Source organism: Capricornis sumatraensis, chromosome 4, assembly GCF_032405125.1.
Source record: "Capricornis sumatraensis isolate serow.1 chromosome 4, serow.2, whole genome shotgun sequence".
NCBI lineage: Eukaryota > Metazoa > Chordata > Mammalia > Artiodactyla > Bovidae > Capricornis > Capricornis sumatraensis.
This window is the reverse complement of record NC_091072.1, coordinates 75023926-75047283: the sequence shown is the minus strand read 5'-3', so window position 1 is coordinate 75047283 and position 23358 is coordinate 75023926. Positions and strand designations below refer to the sequence as shown.

At 43.3% G+C, this 23358-nt stretch overlaps 1 protein-coding gene across 1 annotated transcript in view; it reads left to right on the top strand.

Moving 5' to 3' along the window:
- The window catches only part of SPATS2 (spermatogenesis associated serine rich 2), a 73355-nt gene extending 58943 nt beyond the window's left edge, over positions 1-14412 (top strand). Inside the window, exons 8-12 of the mRNA XM_068971069.1 lie at positions 3725-3783; positions 6940-7049; positions 9954-10056; positions 11339-11553; positions 12617-14412. Of these exons, the coding sequence (XP_068827170.1) occupies positions 3725-3783; positions 6940-7049; positions 9954-10056; positions 11339-11553; positions 12617-12928 (799 nt within the window). The 3' untranslated portion in view covers positions 12929-14412. The remainder of the gene's footprint in view (positions 1-3724; positions 3784-6939; positions 7050-9953; positions 10057-11338; positions 11554-12616) is intronic.
- The last annotated feature ends 8946 nt before the right edge of the window (positions 14413-23358 follow it).

Sequence of the window (23358 nt, the reverse complement as noted above, 5' to 3'; positions counted from 1 at the left end):
AGTAAATTACACAAAAAGCTTTAGAGTAAGTTGAGGAAATGGGAAGATGGTAAAAAAAAAAAAAAGTCTTGGTAAGGAGGGAAGGAAATACAGAACGTTCAGACATTTACCAGTCGTTTTCCTTAACAGTGACAGGACATCTAAAACCATCCTTTGTGGTCAAAGACAGGATATGGAAATTCTGTGTGCTGTATAAGGCCCAGGCTTAAAAGACCTTGTGTCTTTCTAGAGTCCCAAGGATATTTAGCAGAATTTCATTAGCAGTTTCTGAGTCTAGTGTATCAGATGCTCATCATGGTATGTTTCCATTCAGGAAATTGACAGAACAGTTGCAAGCTTAGTACCCTCATGTACTGAGTGAGTAAGGTAACAACAGAAAGTCTGGTGGTGTGAATGAGCCTTTCATCACTCTGAAAGGACTCATTGCTCATAGTTATGGCATCTAAAAAACTGTTACCTCAAACCACAGGTACTTTTGAATCTCTCGGCTACAGATTCCTACTGGCACCACCACAGCTTAGGAACAGATGGAAAACTTTAGCTAAAGTTTCTTCATTATCAGAAAGTTATGTTACATTAAATTACTACTTTTAATTGTGAAAATTGCCTCTGCTCTTTGTCTTATGCTTAGCCACTTTCTACTTCTTAACTCTTCTCACTTTCTCTGTTTATTTTGTGATGCACATATTTCCACAACTTAAACTTTCAGAATACAGAAAAGTTGAAGGGGTAGTACAGTGATCAATGTCTTTGCTGTGTGTGTGTGTTTTGGTAGAACCATTTGGAAGTTGCAGGCATCATAACGTGTCATCCCTAAATGCTTTAGCATTAATTACCTAAAACATAGTCATTCATCTATACAACTGTAATACATTATGTGATATACTTTTAAGAAAGTTCTTATAGTGTTTGTGTTAGTCTCAGCTTACTTCGGTGATGCCATCAGCTAGCAGTGCCTGAGGGCACTCACCTGGGCCCTGGACTACTTGTGGCCCCCACCCCATGAATCAGTGTTGTGGCAGACAGGCCCTTGTGGCTCTAATGATTGCTACATATACCTCAGCAACAAAAACAAGGTTTATTACTCACAAGTCCTGGAGGGTACATGGCATGCCTAGAACCACACAGTAAAGTGTGTTTAAGGAGAGCATGAACCTTGAGTCATGACTTTATTGGGGTCCAGGATGGGGTGCCTTGAGTTTTGTGGGTTCATTCTTTATTAGTGGATTTAAAACATGAAAGCAAGAGTTAAAGCATGGGAAGGAAAAGTTCCGGTCACTCAAGTGGTCAGTTATGTGGCTCACCCAGGACCTTCTAAGAGGATGGCCTGGCCTGGCCCTTTCTCTTGTGAAGCTTATTTATTTGAGATGATTATGTTTGAAGTGAATGTCGGCAACCAAAAGCTTAATGTCGGGCACTTAAATTATTATCAGAAAAACTAATTGTCAGGTACTTACACTAGATGTAATTTAACATTTATTCATTTTTCTATTTTAAAGACTTGTAAAAATTTTAATGGAAAATTGCAGAGATTCATCAGGCTTCTCTCTGAGAAAATATCCCAACAGTTAGTCCATAGATTCCTCTGTTTAATGCTTGGCTGACATCACAGAATCTTTCAGTAGATGTTATCGATAGATAGTAACACGACAGACAACGAACAAAGAGAAATAAAAGTCCTTACTGCTTTCAGTGTTTTTTGGCATGGAAAGGTAAGCTTATTTTCTTATTGGAATGGTCATATGACCCCTGGCAGGGGAAGTGACAACCCACTGCCGTATTCTCGCCTGTAAAGTCCCCTGGACAGAGGAGCTGGGCAGGCCACAGTCCATAGGGTCGCTGAGAGTCAAGACACAACTGAGCACTCACGCCGTCATGATTCCCCACACACTGCACTGTGGATTTCTTATGATCACCAATGAGTGATTCAAGAAACAAAGGTTGTGGAAAGGGATGCTGACCATGCTTACAGGAAATAGAAGTGCCGTCCTGATGTGCTGGCTCATAGTGACACTATAAAAAGTCTCCTGATGATGGCACTGTTTTTCCTTGCTGAGAGGAAGGCACTCTGGCACTCCTGTGGCACTCTGCTACCTCATAATAAAGATTGTAAGCTGCAGAAATCTTACTTGTTTGCTAAGCTCTTTTAATAAATATTTTACAAGCTTCGTCAGTTAAATTTGTCATCTGACGGACAGCGTCTGCATCTTAAAGTGATTCAGCAGCAGAGGAGAAGTGATAATACTGAACTTGAGGCCTGGCAGCTCCTGTCTCAGATGTGCTTTTGTTTTGCCTTTAGGTATTCCAAATGCTGCTAGAGTTCTTGGAGCAAAATGTTTGCCAAGGTTTGGGAAATGCTTTCTTAGCAAAAGTGTTGCTCGAACCCAGGTCTCCTGCATTGCAGGCAGACGCTTTAACCTCTGAGCCACCAGGGAAGCCCTCTTCTCTCTAGTCTGGCACTTTGGAATTAATATGCCGACCAAATTCGTTACAAGTCTGTGTATTAACATCATGCATAATGATTATCAAACCTGTTCTTTATCACTTCACTATGAAGGATTTTACTCCTTGAGAAAATGTCCCTGCCTTATAATTTTTTGAATATCTCACTCTAGTAGTCTCCATATTAACTACTTTGTGCTAACATAGCAACATATAGAGCTAAGCTGAGTTGGGTTTTTTTTTTCCTGTATGTGTGTGTATGTGTATATATATGCATATGTGTGTGATTAGTTTTACAACCAGAAATGAGAACTTTTATTAACCCTGTAGTTATACACCCATTCAGAAGGAGAAATTAGAATGAATTTCAACTATGAAGAGAGTTGGAACATTTTATGTTTGTACAGATAGTAAAGCTGTAGCTTTTTTTGTTTTTGTTTGTTTTTTGCCACTACTAAGCAAAATTGATATGGTAAGGAAAATTATTTGTATCCAGAGGTTTAATACTAGGGCAACCTGTTATCTCTCTATATGTTCATTGAAGATGGTGGGCTTTTTTATAAGAACATGGAAAAGCTTTCCCATGCTTACAAACCATTTACATTTATAGTGGAGAAAATTCTATTTGCCTGTTTAATGTTCTTTTTCGATAAAAAAGCCTTCCAGAAGCCTTTGATCCAGCTTTTCTGGATTATTATTAAACGTTTATCCAAAACTAGCAGCAGCAGCATGTGTGTCTTTTGACTACTCTGCATTCTAAAGACGAAAGTGCTAGTGGACTTGGTAAGCACCTGTGCTAAAATGTTGAAGATCTGTAAATCCTAATGGTTAAATGTGTTGGGCCCTAACAGGGGTATTGCTTGGTAAAAAATTCATTAGAAGCAAAACTGACCAGTTTTATAGACCAGAATATAAAATAAAATATATGCACATATGTAGAAATACATAATTTTCGTGAGGACTTGTGCTTTAGCACAACTTACCAAAAAGTGTTTTGTAGTTCGCTACTGCCATCTACTGGTTCTCAACTCTTAAATGTCTAGCTACTGATTACTGTAATATGTGTCAGTAGAAATAAAAGGGAATTAGATTTCTGTACTGAAATCTTTAAAATAGTCTTTGCTGAGGGCGAGATAAGATTTTCATGTGGTATATACAGTGCTTTTTCTGTAGTATGCTTTTAGGGAACAAACGCATAAGTCTTTCTCCACTATTAACACTGTGCCATTTTTCTGTTTGAGTTTCTGATCCAACATTCTTTCCCTTTGTCATCCCTTCCTAGTTTAATGGATCGGGAAGTGGCGTTGCTTGCTGAAATGGACAAAGTGAAAGCTGAAGCAAGTAAGATTGATCTTTATTAAAACTATTAGCAGTTAATAAGTACCTGCCTCTCAATCCCCATAACAAAAGCTCACTGTAAATGCCACAGTAAGAGCTTGTATATTTAGTTAAACAGTCTTGAGCAATTGTACTATGCTGGCACAGGAATGCTTTCAGGTGAAACAACTTTATAATAGCCTGTTTATCAATATTTCCAAATTTTAATATTTTGAATATAGATTTCAATGTCTACATCATGGTATCTGCCACCTCAGCACCAGCTAAGGAAAATCGGTTATCTTGCAGGTGCCTGGGGTTTATTTTGTTTTTTCCTTCAGTGACTGAATAATTCCTTTGAGTTTTCCTACTTGGGAAAAAGCCTTTGGCATAATCAGAGAGGTTACCAGGTTGCCTACAATTAATATATATATCCCTGTCATTACCTCTTGCAGAACTTTGTTTTCTCAGTTTGTTGAAACTTCACTCAGTGTCTGTTATCCTTGGCTAGGGAAAAAGTCAATTAATTGAGGGTTCAGGATACCCATGACTAGGACTCTTTGAAAGATTACTAAAATAGATTCTGGAAGAATAGTCTAAGTCAAATAATTTGTGGGATTTTGTACAGAAGAATCCAGATAGCTGTTTTTGTCATTTCTGTTAAGGATTAGGTTAAAGATAGACAGCTATCTAAAAAGAAGAGAATGTCAACTGCACTTTGTACAGTGGCATTGATTTAGGGCTTTTCAGCAGTTTTTATCTTTGTGCATTGAATGCCAGATTTGTAATTAGGAAAGTTGTTTCTTTTAACCTGCTCTCAAACTGTTGAAAATGGATATAGGTTGAGATGACTCACATTTGTGTCTGTGGTCTTGGGCCAGAGGAGGCAGCTTTGAAGCACTGAATTGAGTTCAGTTTTGATCCATTTTAACCCACTCCAGTGTTCTTGCCTGGAGAATCCCAGGGACAGGGGAGCCTGGTGGGCTGCTGTCTATGGGGTCGCACAGAGTCTAACACGACTGAAGCGACTTAGCAGCGCCAACAGCAGCAACAAAGTGTTGGATACATAGCAGAGATGCTATCCATTGTTTTTCAGAGGTGAGATACCACTTAAATTGAGTGGTATATCCTGAAATTTCTAGTGCCAGTTTCGGTCCATTCTTGTACCGATGTGTTCTCTTTTTGAAGGTGAAATTTCAGAGAGGAAAAAAGACATAGTCCTTCCTGTTGAGAAGAAGGTGCTTTTAAAAATACATCTTTTATAGAAAAATTTTAACATATGTCGAATAGAGAGGCTGATATAATTACCTCCCCCCCCCCAGCACCCAGCCTTAACCAATTATCAATTCATGGCCAGTCTTTTAGTATCAAATTCAGAGCTACAGATTTTTGCTCAAATTCATCAATTTTATATCAGTATCTCATTGCTCCCGTACTAAAAATCCTAGTCCTCAATGACACTAATGTAATTACTCTTTTACCAATAATATCAAATTTCTTTTTTCTTTTTTATGTATTATAGTTTTATTAATTATTTATTCATAGTACTTCACAGTTTAGGGTTTTACACACTCATTCATATCTGATCTTAACATCAACCTTACAGGAGATTTAGGTTTTCTGACTTTTTAATTTTTTTCATTTCATAAATGAAAAAGCTAGTTCCTTGGAAAAATGTGACTTGTCCAAGATCATATACTTAGGCTCTCTGAATTATATGCTATGTGTAGAAATCTGTACTTGACATGTTTGAGATTTGCAAATCTTGAGATTTGTAATTTTATCTTAGAATCCTAGAATGCTGAAGCTGAGAGAAAGTGAATTTGATACAAATGACAAATAGATTTTATCTTGGGAGCCAGACCAATGAATCATTTGTATTTGTTGGGCCTTTGTGTTGAGAAACTTTCATATGCATGGTCCTAATTTATTGCAAAAGCGTGCCCTATTGCTTAACCTGACAGGGGTATGGGCAGCCCATCCACATTTGTGGCAAATCAGACTGAGAAAACCTGCTAAAGACATTTCAGCTCTCTGTAACACCGAATGTAGCTCTTCAAAAATTCTATTTTTTTCTAACTTAAATTTGGCTAATTTCTCAGTAGGTTACAGGATTCTGTGCAAAACAGTTAGGAATTGAATTTAACTGCATGCCATGGAATGGCCTAAATAAATGTGAGGTTCTTTTTCTCTCATGAAATGAAAGGTCCAGAGGTAAGCAGTCCAGGGCTGTAGGGCATCTCCAAAATAATATGAGGGACCCAGGCTTCACTGTCCTTCTCCCCAGCCAGCCTTACAGGGTGTTTGTCCTTTGTAGTCCCTGGCTCTTTACTCTGGGAGACTTTTTATTATCTGTTATCCTTCATGGCCATAACTGATTTATGCACCTCAGAGCAAATCGAAGATGATGTTTTTTTAAAAGCAGTAAAACAGACTTCCCTGGCGGTCCAGTGGTTAAGACTTCAAGCTTCCATTGCAGGGGGCTCAAGTTCCATCCCTGGTCAGGTAACTAAGATCCACGGTGTGGCCAAAAAAAAATTTTTTTCTAATTAAAATATTTAAAAAGTTATTCTACGAAAAAAGGCTGTGAACAATCTAAATATGCATCATTAGTGAACTTGAGTATTGTGGTATTCCGTATATGCAGAGAGTATATTAGGAAATATACATGAAAAATTGTTGTCAGTGGTTTCTTCCAGTGAGGGGACCACAGAGTCAAGTGGAAGATTTAATTTATTTTTGGCTGCACCGCGTCTTAGTTGCAGCATGCAGGATCTGTAGTTGCAGTGTGTGAACTCTTAGTTGAAGCCTGTGGGATCTAGTCCCTGACCAGGGACCAGACCCATGCCCTCTGCATTGAGAGTGCAGAGTCTTAACCACTGGACCACCAGGAAAGTCCTAGTGTACATGCTTCTTAATAAATTTTTTTTAACTCGGAAGAGGAGAAAGAAAAATGACATGATTTATGAGTCTTTATGAGTCATAAAAAGTGTTTACCAGATAAACTGCCTTCAGAGTCCCTCAAGAAGGTGGAAACTGGACCTTTGGTATTTTCACTTTCTGGGTGGGTGGGCAGCTAAGCCTTTGGCTGTGCGAGTACACACTGCAAGGCCTATATTTCCAGTCCTTCTTTGTCCTATTTAGCAGACCATAAGAGTTATGCTCCCTTTCCCTCTACAGTGGAAATTTTGCTTAGCCGTCAAAAGAAAGCCGAACTTCTAAAGAAAATGACTGATGTGGCTGTTCGGATGTCAGAAGAGCAGTTGGTCGAGCTCAGAGCTGATATCAAGGTAAAACTTCCTTCTCTTTTCTGCCTTTCTTCTTACCTCGGGGACTAAGGTAGCAAATCTCCATAATTCATGGCGATATCCAATATATTGAACTCATGACCCCTTCTTCCCAAACCTGGCCCTTTTCCAAGTTCTCTTGCTCTGTAAGTGGTACTGTCATCTGCCCAGTGTCCAAAGTGGGAACCTTAGAAAGTTTCTCCTTTTCCCCACAATTAAATCTGTCAGCAGACCTTGTCCATTTGACCTTCTGCACAATCTCATATCTGACCTTTTCTCTTTGTCTCCACCACCACCATCATGATCAAGCTACTGGGATCTCTTGCTTTGACTTCTGAAGTAGCCTCTTAACTAATTCCAGTTCTCCACTTGGCCACCACCTTGCCGTCCTCACCTGTTCATATCTGTTCCTTACACTACAGACCCTGCTTCAGACTTCCCATTGCTTTCAGAATAGTCCCTAATCCTTAACGGCCTGTAGGGCTCCGTGTGGTCTGGCCCTGCTGCCATCCTTTGCACGTTGTCCCCCTTGTTCCCCACGCTTCAGCTGTGCTAGCTCTCCTTGCCCCAGGCATACCTGTTCCCTCCTCTCAGGGTTGTTGCACATGCTTTCCCATCTGCCCAGAACATTCTCTTCCCTCCTTTCTCCCCAGCTCCCCCCTAACCCCCTACCCCGCACCATTCCAGCTCACATCTCATTCCTGATCTCCTCATCCTTTCTGGCTTTCCTGTCACATCCCCTGTTTGTGCCTTCCTAGCACACTTATAATTGTATGTGTAGTTGAGTAACCTGTCTTCCTCACTCGATAGGCACTACTGTGTCTCCAGGGCCCCGGCATAGTGCCTTGACACCTAGTAGGTGTTCAGTAGACATTTAAATGGTTGGTCAATTCTGATTTTATAAGAGAAAAATGAGGAGTTTGAGATGTTGGTTATATTGTAATATGTCTATAAAGATTACTTGGATTCAATACTCAGACGTTTTAAATTCTTACGTAAAGAACAGTATTTCTGAGACTAAGATGGGAACCCAAGAGAAGCTGGGTTAATCATGGGTAGTTGTAGACACTGGCATTCTAATTAATTGTTTCTCAATTGTGAGCTGTATGAACCAAGGGAGTTGGCCTTCTCTGCTCCCAAGACCTAACTCTGCTCTTTCTGAAGTGTGAAATTTACTGCCATATTTAAGAGGAATACTTGCTGGGGAGGTTTTATAACAGCCTTTGGAAAATAAAAGCACAGACAGAAGATCATCTGAGACCTTACAGGCATCCCGGTTACCATCCTGACCTGGTCTTTCATGCAAACCTATATTTGTGTTAGCCCCTCGCACCTTCCCCTTAGACTATACTGGGGAGAAATAGTGAAGCCAGCAATGTAAGTTTTAAAGTACCATTTTCTAATTAACTAAGGCTATTTTGCTAAATTTTATGGAGGGTCTTCCTCGTATTGATGCCAGTCTCATTCAACTATCTGGGAGAAGCCGGAAACCCCTTTGGAATTAGATAAGAATTCTGGCTTTCATAGGCTTCATCTGTTCCCCTTCCCACGTGGTTGAAGAGCTGCTAGAAATATTTCTGCAGGCTGACTAAGGATCTGTTTCTCCACGTTTTCAGTGTACTGAAGTGGGTGCTGTGCAATTTAAATGTCTTATTTCCAGATCATTTTATTTCCGTCATTCCTGTTATGTCTTTGGCTCAGCAAACCCTAGAATTTGCTTCAGAATTAATCTCAGACTGATATTACGTGTCTGAAGGCTTTGTTATAGAGATTCATGAGCTTTCCTGAGCCACAATATACTCTGAAGCTTCAAGGACTTCAAGGCCCAAAGCTAATTGTTATTCCTTCTCTCCCATTTATTGCTTCTAGGTGCATCCCAAGGATTTGATGCATTTGATTCTACCCCTTGAAAATCCAAAGTGGAATTAGGACACCCCCAGACAGAGGACTGCTCTGAGGAGTTCAGTTCTTCCAAATTATATCTAGGCCTTAATTTTCTTTCTGATTCTCTTTTTCATCTGAAAAAATGATTCCAGGCTACCTTAGAAATTGTTTATTGAAATAGACCCCAGAAGCATTTGATTCCTGGCATTTTTCTAGTCCCACTATTTCTATAGTATAGATAGTTTTTGACCCAAGAGGTTGGTTACTTCTCAGCTCAGTCTGCTTAAAAGGATTAAATTACTTGCAGCACAAACTCTTCTGATTTGCAAAGCTGACTTTTCACATGAATGATATTCCAACTCAAGAAATTGTTCCTATTTCAAGGACTAACAAATCCTACTTTGTATAAAGAGGTGCAGTGGGTTTCCTAAGGAAGTTTCTATTAAAGAACACCAAACCATTTATTTAAATGGAATCATTGTTGTAACTATGGACATTTTTGCTGCCTCTGCCTGTGTGTATAATGGAGCAGTGTGAAGAGTAGCCAAGAGTGGAGAGAAAGATGGGCCTCCATCGTGAGCTCCTTCTCCTTCCTTAAGTTTCTCTTGATTTACACCTAATGACCTTTATACAGCATTTCATAACGCTCCCAAATGGACTTATCTTTAGACTCTTAAAGAAAATGGCTGGCTTTCGTCAGCCACCCAGCATTGGTAATATATGGCCACTTAGTGAAATTTGAAGCACAAAAAGAAATCAGTTGAAAGTAATCCTGTTTATCTGTTTATGGTTGGTTTAGTCGCTAAGTCGTGTCTGGCTCTTGTGACCCTGTGGACTTAGCCCGCCAGGCTCCTCTGTCCATGGGATTCTCCAGGCAAGAATACTGGAGTGGGTTGCCATTTTCCTTTACCAGGGGATCTTCCTGACCCAGGACTGAAGCCAGCTCTCCTGCATTGCATAGCAAGCTAGAAATCCCACACATTGTTTGTCTCATCTGGAGGTTTGTCTTTGTCTTTTCTCCAGCACTTTGTTAGTGAACGTAAATATGATGAGGATCTGGGACGAGTGGCCCGATTCACCTGTGATGTAGAGACCCTGAAGAAGAACATTGATTCGTTTGGACAAGGTGAGATGGTGAGAGATTCAAGGTGCCGGAGACGGTGAGGAGAAGACCACCCTCTCCTAACTAGAGACTGAAGTGCCAACTGGCTTCTCCCCTGACTCTCGCTCCCTCTTGGGTTTCGGTTTGCTTGCTTGCTTGCTTGTTCACAAGTCAGTGAACACAGATGCTTTGAGCTCTGAGGATGGGCATTTCCCAGCTCCCTAAATTTGTGGTTGCTTTTTCATCATTTTCTGCTGGGCTGAGAGGTGTTTGGCTGCAGTGTAAAGAGCATGTGCACTGGAGTCAGACCAGGTTTGAATCCCTGTGTCTATACTCTACATGGTGCCCTCAGTTTACTCCTCTCCAAAATGGAGGTAACACTACCTGCTTTGCCTGGCATATAACGGGAGTGGTGGGGTTGAGGAGGCGGGAACAGAGATGCCTCTAAGATGAGCACTTATAAGTGATAGATCAGTCAAACCTGGAGACCCTGAGCTCAGCTCTTCTGTTCTCTAAGTCTCCGCGTAAAAGTGAAATAAATGTTGGACTTAGGGCAGTGATTGTGAACTTAACATTCAGTTCAGTTCAGTCGCTCAGTCATGTCCGACTCTTTGCGACCCCATGAATTGCAGCATGCCAGGCCTCTCTGTCCATCACCAACTCCCGGAGTTCACTCAGACTCATTAGCCCAGGCTTAAAACCAAGGAAAAAAAATCTAGGGACTACTTTTAAACCATTGAATTCTGACAAAACTTGAAAATGTTACTTTTTCAACTAGATTGGTATTTTGAATTTGGAGTTACGTTTGCAGAAAGAACCTTAGGAAGATAGATATTTGTTGTGAAGACTAGTTCTGTTTGTACGTAACTCATCTTGCATCATTCAAATGTTTAAAAAAGAATTTAGCTTTTCATTTAACTTTTTCTTTCTTTGTGAAGTCGGTACTTTAGAAATGTTCCTTGCATAGGAAACTGAACATATGGCCCATACTATTGTTCCTAGGCTTAGTCAGCCACTGGAGCCAAAGCCAGGCGTTGAGGTGGTAGGAACGCCAAGAAATCATTAGTTGGTGGGGGAATGGGCCGCTCTGACGGATTGTTACAAAGCCACCGGGATTTGGAAGGCGTGGAGGAAGAGGGCAGAAGGGAGGTTTTCCTTCCTGTTACCTCCTTAAAAGCTTAGCTTTACAAATACCCAGACAGTTCTTTATCCTAAGTTGCTCATTGTGAAATGTAGAAACAGGGAGAACATTACCAGGCATGCTTTTCTATCATGTGACCACATCTTCCTCATATTTCTGTCTCAGTGTCCCATCCAAAGAACAGCTATTCGACCCGGTCCCGATGTAGCTTGGTCGCATCTGTGTCTTTGGGTAGCCCGTGTGACGCCTCTGCTGCTGCTGCTTCCACCTGCGCCTCTGCTCCCAACCTTACAAGTGCTAACAAGAAGAACTCGGAACCGGGGGAGACGCCTGCAACCACAGCAAACTCCAGTGGCCGATCCTACCAGCCTCACCGAGAGGTAACCCAGCTTTCACACTGAGCGTGTTAGGCAGAAAAGCTTTTAAACCAGGTTGTCACAGTTTAAACATGACAGCCCAGTACATGACCCGCTTCTCTTTATGCCCCTTCCACACCTATCTTGAATCCCTCCAGCCTCAGTTAGTTCCAGAGAAAGGGTTTGGTGTGTATGTTCCAGTTCACCAGCCAGTTTAGATTTCCTGTTGCCAGGACTACTGACTTTCTGATGTTGGCAGTGATCCTCGCTGTCGTAGGCAGTAGTCTTGCCTGGTAATTGGTCACACTGGGAGTCGTGCACCCATCTGGAGGTGGAAAGCACCACAGTGGCAGGTTTGCCAGAATGTGTCTGAAGCAGCAGCTCCCTGGAAGCGCAGGGAGAGCATCCCGGGAGAGAGAGAGCATGAACCAGGTAGGGCGGGGAGCAGACGCTAGAAAGCTGAAGCAGAGTCCATACTTGCTTTCCCTTGATTTGAGGAAGATACCATAAGAGCCATCCAAGGCAGTGCTGTGCATTACCCTGAAGTAAGTAGTTCTTCAGACTGGTATTACGTTGGAATTGGAGGACAAAAATAAAATCCTGTGCCATGAGCTCTCCGGGTTGTACTGTGAATGTGTTAAATGTCACAGCAGCGTGATTTAATCTGTGGTTCATGATATATAGCAAAGTAGATCATAGTGAAGCGTATTTCATTATTCAGATGTTCATTATCTTTACAAATGGCTTATGATCTACAAAATTCAGACATGTGATAAGACACTTGCCCAATTGAGGGCTTAGAATAGCCCCAGAGAATGCTCTTTCTTCCTCAGCCCAGCTAAAGAAAAGCTCTTCAGTGGAGAGGACCCTGAGGTGAAAGGCAGAGGGGAGGTAGCGAAAGATTTATGAGTTCTCATTAGGTCTAGGTTGGATTGGCTGACCAAACTCTGTGAGTATTAAGAGAGAACCGAGTCCCAAGCATGGGGTACCACTGCTAGGCTTTCAGAATATTCCTATACACTAAACTGGCACACCTGGGGTGCCCTTACACCTGTGTGCTCTGAACATTGTATTCTTTTATCCTTAGGTATTGCCAGGAAACAGACGAGGAGGACAAGGCTACAGGCCACAAGGCCCAAAGTCCAGTGACCCCACTAACCAAGGGCGACACGACAGTGTGGGTCGTTACAGAAATACCTCATGGTATTCATCTGGTTCCAGGTACCAGAGTGCTCCATCCCAGGCACCAGGAGACACTAGTGAACGGGGCCAGGCTCACTCTGCAGGGACGAACGGGAGCGGAGCCAGCATGGAGCCCGGCCCACCCAAGCCCTCGTTCAGGAAGGGGCTCCCCCAGCGCAAACCTAGGACCTCTCAGCCTGAAGTTGTGAACTCCTGAGGAAGATTCCAGCCGGTCTCTCTTCTTTCCCACACAATTCAACTTGGTAACTGGACTTTAGGAAACCTATAGTTAGATGTAATAACAAAAAGAAGTTTACACATATCACTTTTTATGCCATTCTAAATATTTTGGTTTCTTCTCTCCTCGTTTCCTCTTTACCATTTTTGGAAGGGAAGCTGTTTCTTTTTTTTTTTTTCCCTTGACCTTTTCCAGTGAGATGGATTGATTCTGATTGGTCATTTCCACCAGAAATCACAGGCAACTGTTGCCAGGTTTCCCAAGGGTAAGCAGTGTTCTTCTTGGGGCTCCAGGCCTTCCGGAGGCCTGAAGAAGCCTTCCTCAGCCAGCCCGACTGTCCAGGCGTTCAGAAGGAGATGGATCGCGGCTGGTCTTGCTGCCTTTCTGTCGCAGCAGGAGCCGCATGTGCCTGTCGGGTTCCCTGTAAACAACAGCGTGAGCAGGAGAGGCAGCGAGGGGGTTGTGTACAGCTCTGAATTGGCCAGAAAAGGGGGAATTGAATAGGTGAAAATGGAAGGACCCTGGGACACGTTTGAGACTCTGCCTGTGCTCCTAAACTGTGCCTGAGCCTGACACTCAGATTGCAGTTTTAGTCTCTCGCTTGGCACCATGGCTTAACCTGCGGTTTCTTCCATGTGCCCAAGCCTTGTTTTCTATTACCTTAGGCTGCAAACCAGTCTAGGGAAGTCTATGGGAAAGTAGCATTAATTCAAGGGAAAAAAGTATTTCTTCATTTCAGTGTTTGAAGATTTTTGTTGCTATTTTTCTCCCTCTTTCCTGATTCCCATTCTGACCCTGAACCAAATTTACAGCAATATAATTAGTGTTAATCTAAGGTGTCAACCATCCAAAAATTGCTGCAGTCAGTCTTTAGAGTTGAATAAATAAAAACAAATGCATAAATATTCCTACATTTGTTTCACCGCAGGAAGCGACTTCATTTCATTACTGTTTTTCTCTGGGCCTTATGGGATAGAAGTCACTCAGACAGCTTGTTTGGGGCTTCAGTGAGGGTATCCAGTTCCTCAGTCATTTGTCCACTGCTTTAGCTTCAGAACGAAATTAAATACAAAAGTCAGGGTGAGCAGATGCAGCTATTTCTCTTGGGAAGAGGTCTGTAGGAGACGGAAGGGTAACTTTCCAAAGGAGAACCTACCAGCTCTGAAAAACCGACTGCCAGTAGCTCCAGCAGAGGCTCTGTCTGCACCCCTGTCCTCCACCCTGTCCCCTCACAGAAATAGCGGGTGTCACTACGTAATCGGGTTCCTGCACGTGGCAGGTGGTGCTGGTGTCAGACTGCCGCCCCATAGCCGCCCCAGCCTCTATGATTTAATCACAGCAGAGCTTTTTCTTCTCAGGGTCTGTTCTCCCTAGTCTGCCACCCAGGCTGTAAGCGGCAGTGGTGCAGAACCTAGCTGCCTCGGGGCTTCCCCTGGCCCTTTGGCTGAAGCTGAACTGCCAGGGTTCAGGTTGGTTGCACAGATTGAGAGAGAAAGAGTGTGTGTGTGTCTTTCAATAAAGAAAACAGTAGTCAAGAAATACTGGGAAGCCATTTTCTAAGGGGCTGGCTACCTCATTTGGGGGAATTTATCCAGCAACACCATCTGCCTGCTGTTATTTAGGAAAAAAGTCCTGCTTCTTTGATTAATTGGTCACCTACACTTTATAGGAAATTCAGAGATTGAAGTGGCCTTGAAGGATTATGAGGTCTATCCCTGTATCCAGGCAAGACTGTATTTAACCACCTAAACAGATGGGAAGCCACATGTTTGTCAAAACTGCCTTCAAGTTGAAATTAAAATCTTATAGAAAAACATTTGAAGATTTTTTTCTAGGACCACAAAAAGTTTGAAAATTATGAAGCTTTTTTTTTTATATATTGTTTTTAATTATAAAAGTAGCATCTAAAATATCAAATAGGGACTTTCCTGGTGGTCTGTGGTTGAGACTTCACCTTCCAGTGCAGGGGGTGCAGGTTTGATCCCTGGTCAGGGAATTAAGATCCCACGTCTCATGGCCAAAAAAAGCAAAACATAAAACAAAAGCAATATTGTAACAGATTTAATACAGACTTTTAAAATGGTCCACATTTAAAAAAAACTTTAATAAAATAAAATATCAAATAATGCAGAAATGTAAAAGAAAAAAAAGTTTTCCATGTTCCCATTCTATTCCTCGGGGGTAATGACTGTTAATAATTTGGCATATATCCTTACAACCCTTTTTCAAAGCATATATATACATATACACATACATACATAGGCTTTTAATTTTTGGTTTTGTTTTTTATTAAAGGAGCATACTATATGCATTTCACCATTCTTTTTTTAGATAATATGTCTATACCATAATTAATTTAGGATCTCATGTTGTAAATATTCTGCTCCTAAATTTGCCGGTTTGACTTTCTTCAGTGAAGAGAAGTTTATCTTAAGTTTGAACTGTGCAGCTCATCCTTTGCTACCCATGACAGCTCTTCCTTCCAAGAGAAGGGAGGCTCTGCACCCTGGGCAGTTCCTGCTGTGTGTGCAGAAACATCCTACCTAATCATCATGTTTCCTTCCCTTTCTATTTTGTCCTACAGATCAGTCTTGTGTCCTTTCCCAGACTACGAGATAGGATTGAAACTTCAGGTTTAGCTTTGTCAATTATGTGCCACTTGAGAGAGAAAATTTAAATTAACATGGCTTCTTTAGGTACATCAAATATTTAATGGGCCCCTTATTTACAGCAGTTTTTAAAATTCACTTTAAAAAAAACCTAATACAGGCTCATTTTTTTCAAGGTATGAAAGGATACGTGATGTGAAAGTAAAAGAATCGTTGGCTACCTTGTCCCACTCCCCAGAAGAAATTACTGATAAGTTTCTTGTATAACTTACCACAAACTTTCTAAATCCAAACATGCAAATATATGTTTTCTCTCCTTTATATAAATGTAAATCGTATTATGCATATTCCTAAACAACTTGCTTTCTTTTTTTAATTTGTCCTTTCTTTTTATAACTAGTTTCTGTTTGGCTTTAAGAAAAATCAATATATGTGAATAGTTTTTTGGAAAAAACAAACCTAAGCAGTTCAAATGGATATATGATGAAAAATAAGCTTCCATTTCACTCTAGACTATGTATTCCCTCTCCAGAGGCAAACAACCGCTGTTAAGTTTCTTGTCTCCCTTCAGAGATTTGCTATATTGATATATCAGAAGAATGTACACTGCTTAGGCCTCAACATCGGTATACATAAATATACCTGTTCTTTTTATGGTTGCATAGTATCCTGTTGTATAAATTCATCATAATTAGTTCAACCAGTCCCTAATGATGATTTTCAGTTTTTTACTATTACAAGTATTGCTCAAATGCTCTCTTAATACATATATCACTCATAACATATGAGAGTATATCTTTAGGGTAAATTCCTAGGAGTGGAATTGGTAGACCATACAGTTACTGATAAAATACTCTTAAAAGATGCATGAGTTTACACTCTTAGCAACAATGTTTGGGAGTGCTTTTTATAGTTGCTGAGCTGGAAGCTAAGGAGAGAGAAAGATGACTAAAACATAGCCTCTCCTGGGGCTGATAAACTACTTGGGACAACTGACATAGACAGATAAAACGATACAAGGTAATAAATAGTATTGCATTGACGAGCCTTGCTGTCTTCTGTGAGTGAAATGGAGCAGCACTGCTCACAGGGCCTGTGCTTCAGCTAGATCCATACCAGTGGGTGATCAGGCACTTGTTCAGTGGCTTATATTTCAGAATCCTAAACCGAGGGTATAGTCTTGGGAGTATGAAAATATGTATGGGGTACAACAGGATGGACTATTAATTAGGTTGGGAGTGGCCTGGAAAAGCCACGACACATGGTTATCAATCTGTGAGCCTCTGCTTTTGGAGAAGGTCATTAGAGTAATGGCTTGTTGTCCTGGAATTCCTGCCATCTGACTGAACAAAGTGAGTGTTTGTCTTGCCTAATCTACAGGTTTCATCCCACCTTACCCTATCTGAGGAGAATTATATCCACAGGGAAGCACACTTCATGGAAGAAACAGGTATCCAAAATGGTACATGTTTGGAGGTCAGCAGCTGATTCAAGGAAATATTTTGTCAGTATTTTAACCAGTTCAGAGTACCAGACCATAATGCTAGTAGCCAGAACAACATACTGTAAAACTAGCCCAGCTAGACTTCCTGTAGCTTTAGCCACCTGAACATATTCTTTCCTTTAAACATTGAGGCACCTTCTGGATTCTAGGCACTCTGCTGAGTTCTGAGGCCAAGAGGTCCCAGCTCTTTCCTCACTCACTTTGCAGGTAAAGGAACGAGAGCTCTTATCTGCTCCTTAAACAGCAGTGTCTGGTGGCCAGGCAGTGCGGTAGAGTGGAAAGACCCTGGAATTTTGATACATATGCATATGTGTTAAGTCGCTTCTGTCATTGCCAACTCTGCAACCCCATGGACTGCAGCCCGTGAGTCTTCTCTGTCCGTGGGATTCTCTAGGCAAGAATACTGGAGTGGGTTGCCATGCCCTCCTCCGTGGGATCTTCCCTATCCGGGGATTGAACATACACCTCTTCTGCATCTCCTGCATTGCAGGCGGATTCTTTACCACTTGCGCCACCTGGGAAGCCCTTTGAGACATATATTTGGATTTTAATTCTGGCTTTATAACTTGGTAGCTATGTGGTCCGCTAACCTTGGACAAATAGCATCTCTGAACCTCTTCCTGAACTGGGAAGTGAAGACAGTGGTCACTACTTCACAGAGGGGTAAGGGAGGTATCAAGCAGGTGCTGGAGAGCAGGATTCTCATGTCCAGGCTAACCTGTGACAAGTTAAACATTCACTAACAACTCTTTACTTTTCTGTCTCTCCCTCCCTGTTAAAAATCGCATGAAAGACTTCCCCAATCTCCAGCCATACAGACCTAATTAACCAAAAGAATAAATAAATACTAATACTTGAATCATCCTATTCCTTGCGGGGCTTTTCTCCTCTGAATGTATATCCCTCCAGCACATCTGTCCTGACAGCTGTCAAGAAAGCACCACCCCCCCCTCAGATACCCCCCCTGTTCCCCGCCCCCCTGTTTCTGAACTACTCAGGATGACACAGCCCAGATGCTGATGGTGCCAACCAGGACAAACAAGGAGCGAGGCTGTGGCAGCATCTCCCTGGGGACAGCCAGGGACTGTCATTTCCCCACGGGTGCCGAGGGAGTTTCCTTACCTACACTGTGACTCCCTACCAGGGGAAACGCTAGCTGAAGATTTTTCTGGGTGAGGAAACTAACCCACCATCACCACCGCCAGCACAACTGTTCTCCAGCCCACCCGCCCCTTCACAGCCGTCAAAACAGCAGGAACAAATGCCACCCACTCTGATTCCCCAGGGAAGAGTCAGGTCTCCTTTCTATGTCTCTCTTCAACTTAACCCAGTTAGGCTTTCTCTGTAACTAGATTTCAAACAAACCCATTTCTGGTGTTGCTCAAACTCGCAGGTGAGAGATCGAGAGCATTTCTCAGACTCACTCCCTTGCGAATCCAAGTGGGCAGGGCTTGTGGTCCACTGCAGTGTCCCCAACGGCCTGAAGTCCAGGTGGCTGTTCACAGTAGGTGACATCAAAATGCGTGTGTGTGTGTGTGTGTGTTTCAATCATGTCTGACTCTGGCCCCATTTACTGTAGCCCACCAGGCTTCTCTGTCCATGGAACTCTCCAGGCAAGAATACTGGAGTGGGTTGCCAGTTTCTTCTACAGGGCATCTTCTGACCCAGGGATCAAACCCAGGTCTCCCACATTGCAGGCAGATTCTTTACCATCTGAGCCACCAGGGGACCCCTAAAAATGACCTAAAATAACCATTCTGTCCCCTTTTAATAGGCTGTTTCTCAAAGGACAGGACAAGGCACCCCCAGCAGCGTGGCATGATAGCAAACTGCCAGCTCCTTCACCAACTCCTGGTTCAGATCTGGTTCCCCGTTAACTAGCCACATTAGTTAGCCACTTAACTCCTTTTTAGAAAGTTTGTCATGATTTCTTCATACTAGCTGGGACCCTCCACTAAAAGAAAACGAATGGTCTAGAATGAGACAGACACGAGGTGGCCAAGTACTTGAGGCCTCAGAGTATTCCAGAATGTTTTGGTGGGGGTGGGGAGCCTCCGTCGAGGCTGCATGTTGAGCTCATTTCTGTGGTCCCAGCACCTGGGGCCAGGGCAAGCACAGGGGGACTTTCAGTAAGAATCATAACCACTTAACTAAGTTCATCTCATTCTCTCCACGATCCTCTGAGAAAGGTTTATTTCACAAATGAAGGAACTGATGCTCTTCGAGATTAGCACCTGTCCTCCGTCCTCACCCAAGGTCACTCAGTGGCAGAGCTAGAATTCAAACCCAGGCTAGTTTGACTTGAAAGCCTGAGATTTCCCCACCTCACAACACAGCCTGAGAAGGAGAGACCTGGGGACCTCCAGAAACGAGGTGGAGAGAGTGGGAAGCGGGAAGGGGAGGAGCCCCTGGACTCTGATCCGACAGCCACCTGTTCTCAACCCTGGCACACAGCAACCGACTCCGCCTGCGCTTGGGGGTGGGGTGGGGGCTTTCTCCATCTTTTGTGTCTTGAGCAATTTTTTTCTTGCTTTGCTCTTCCCTTCTCTTTCTCCCTGTTCCTTTTGTAGATAATACTCCCACAGGCCTCCCACGGCAGCTCCAAAACTCAGCCTCCTGAGTTTCTTCTTGTTGACAATGCCTCTGAGCTATCTCTGAACAGGGCCCCCCCCTTAACCTCCCTTCCCTGTGACTCCCCATGGTGGCCAGTGAGGCAGGAGCTGGGGAAAGGGGAGAGGCAAAGGAGGTTACTATGAGGAGCCCAGTGCTACCTGACCCCCACCCCACCCCGTGCCCTGCCCTGTTTACTTCTCAACTCCTCCCAACCCCCAACCCCCACCATGCTGTCTCCTAAATGTGGGCCCCTGCTGTGTGTGTGTGTGGTTTATTCTAAGTGGGAGGGTAGATGCAGGGAAGGAGGTGGAAGGAGGAGGCAAGGAATTCATCACTGCAGCCTCTATAAGGCAGATCTGGCAGGGAGACCTGAGGGACTAGGTGACATGAAAGGGAGTCAAGTGGGTTGAGACCCTATGCCTGAACACATCCATCTAGATGGGAAGGACACCTTCAGTCAAGCCAGGCTAAAGGTCTTAATGACCTGGATAACCACAATGGTGTGATCACTAACCTAGAGTCAGACATCCTGGGGTGCAAAGTCAGGTGAGCCTTAGGAAGCATCACTACAAACAAAACTAGTGGAGGTGATGGAATTCCAGCTGAGCTATTTCAAATCCTAAAAGATGATGCTGTTAAAGTGCTGCACTCAATATGCCAGCAAATTTGGAAAACTTTAACAGTGGCCAAAGGACTGGAAAAGGTCAGTTTTCATTCCAATCCCAAAGAAAGGCAATGCCAAAGAATGTTCAAACTACAGCACAATTGCACTCATTTCACACGCTAGTAAAGTCATGCTCAAAATCCTTCAAACTAGGCTTCAACAGTACTTGAACCAAGAACTTCCAGATGTTCAAGTTGGGTTGAGAAAAGGCAGAGGAACTAGAGATCAAATTGCCAACGTGTTGGATCATAGAGAAAGCAAGGGAATTCCAGAAAAACAGTTACTTCTGCTTCATTGACTATGGTAAATAAAGCGTTTGGCTGTGTGGATCACAACAAACTGTGGAAAATTTTTCAAGAGATTGGAATACCAGACCACCTTACCTGCCTCCTGAGAAACCTGTATGCAGGTAAAGAAGCAACAGTTAGAACCAGACATAGAACAATGGACTGGGAAAACTGGGAAAGGAGTATGTCAAGGCTGCATATTGTCACCCTGCTTATTTAACTTATATGCAGAGTACATCAAGCAAAATGCCGGGCTGCATGAAGCACAGGCTGGAATCAAGATTGCCGGGAGAAATATCAAGAACCTCAGATATGCAGATGATACCACCCTTATGGCAGAAAGTGAAGAGGAACTAAAGAGCCTCTTGATGAAAGTGAAAGAGGAGAGTGAAAAAGTTAGCTTAAAACTCAACATTCAAAAAATTAAGATCATGGCATCCAGTCTCATCACTTCAAGGCAAATAGATGGGGAAACAATGGAAACAGTGACAGGCTTTATTTTCTTGGGCTCCAAAATCACTGCAGATGGTGACTGCAGCCATGAAATTAAAAGATGCTTGCTCCTTGGAAGAAAAGCTATGACAAACCTAGACAGTGTATTAAAAAGAAGAGACATCACTTTGCCAACAAAGGTCCATCTAGTCAAAGCTATGGTTTTTCCAGTAGTCATATATGGATGTGAGAGTTGTACCATAAAGAAGGCTGAGTGCTGAAGAATCAATGCTTTTGAACTGTGGTGTTGGAGAAGACTTTTCAGAGTCCCTTGGACTGCAAGGAGATCAAACCAGTCAATCATAAAGGAAATCAACCCTGAATATTCATTGGAAGGGTTGATGCTGAAACTGAAGTTCCAATACTTTGGCCACCTGATGTGAAGAGCTGACTCATTGGAAAAGACCCTGATGCTGAGAAAGATTGACGGCAGGAGGAGAAAGGGACAACAGAGGATGAGATGTTTGGATGGCATCACTGACTCAGTGGACACAGTTTGAGCAAGCTCCAGGAGATGGTGAAGGACAGGGAAGCCTGGTGTGCTGCAGTCCATGGGGTCACAAAGAGTGAGCAACTGAACAGCACAAGAGGAAAGGGTTGGTGGCCACATTTCTATCCCATACATGTCCACACAAATTCTATGATGGGCAATGGTGGAAGCAGTTTAAAGCCCAAAACATGGCTGTTTCATTCTGAGATAAGAGTGATCATATGTTCAATTTATGTTAGTATGTTTTCCTCTGGAAATTGGGACCAACCAGGGCACCAAAGCTATATCAGAGGCATTGTGCCTGGAGCTGCTGGAGGAGACAGTGCACCTGACACAAAATATTTAACCTCTCTGCCTTAATGCTTTCCATCTGTAAATTGTCAATTATAACAGTAGCTATTTCACAGAGTTATGATAAAGATTAACGGGATAATCCAAGTAAATCACTCAGCACAGTGCTTTGGCACAAAGTTGATGTCAGGGACTGTACTAGTACACACAGGTACTCTGTGGAGCACCCACACAGTCCATCTACCGCCGACTGGCCCTGACCCACAGAGTCTGGTTTGGCTTCATTTTTAAATCAGCCTGGGCTTATGAGCTTGAAGACTGAATGTCGTGAACACCTGGGCTCACACAGGTGACTCAAGGGCCATCTGGATCTGATGCACAACCCCAGATGACCAGTCCTTGTGAGTGCCATGCAGCTAGCCTGGGGCTGTTTCTGGGTCCTCAGGATGGGAGACAACTATACTGCAGTGAGGTGGACTCTGCACCTGGGGTTAGGAGAGTGTCAGGATTGGAACCTTAGCAGTAAACCAAACCTTGAGCAAGTCTCTATCGCTGCCTCTTTTTACTCATCTGTGAGATGGAGTGTGAGTATCATCTATTCTGCATAAGTCACCCGGCTCCTATAAGATTCAAAATCAGATAATACTTACATGATGCAAATGTCACACACTGTTCTGGATCCTTTAATCTTTTAATTTTCCTAACAACTCTGCGGTAGTTACTGTCCCCACTTCACAGAGGAGAAAATTGAGTCACTCAAGGAAAATCACAACAGCAAGTGGCAGAACTATATTCAAACCTAGGTACCTAACCTGGCTCTCAAGTTAGGTGCTATCAACCATAGCCTCATCCTTTCAAAGTGAGACACTTGTTAAGTTGCACCCTCTCCTTAGCAGTACAGCTTGAACTGGCCCGGAGGGGAAAAGATGAGCCATGGGGGAGGAATTACTGTGCAACCCTGGACACAGGTGAGAGGGTGGGAGGGCGGGAGTCAGGAGCAAGATCTGCAGACTCAGGGTCGCTCTTCCTGGGACCGGGATTCCAGAATTCAGAGGACTAGAGGAGATAAATTCCTCCTGTTCCTCCCCTAGTACCAGCTCATTTTAATACAGGTGCCAGGGGCTTCGGCCCTTGTCACAGATGAGGGGTGGGTGGAGCGGGAGACACTCCCTTTCCGATGCTGATGACTCTGGTTGTGTCTCCTTAGTGGGGGAGGGGGGGGTGCTAAGCCTTCCGCATCACTCGTTCGGGAACAAATTGCTGTTTTGGCCCCGGCGGTTCCTCTGGGCGCGGGCGGTAGCCGCGCTCGCTGGCAAATCGTGGGAGGGAGGAGGAACGGCGCTGGCAGCGCCAGGCTGGGGGGACCGACGCAGCGCGGGAGGCCGGCGAGAGACTGCGGCCCCGGGCCGGGCTGCGCACCGCCCAGGGTCGGCCCCTCCACCCACCCCCTCGCTGGATG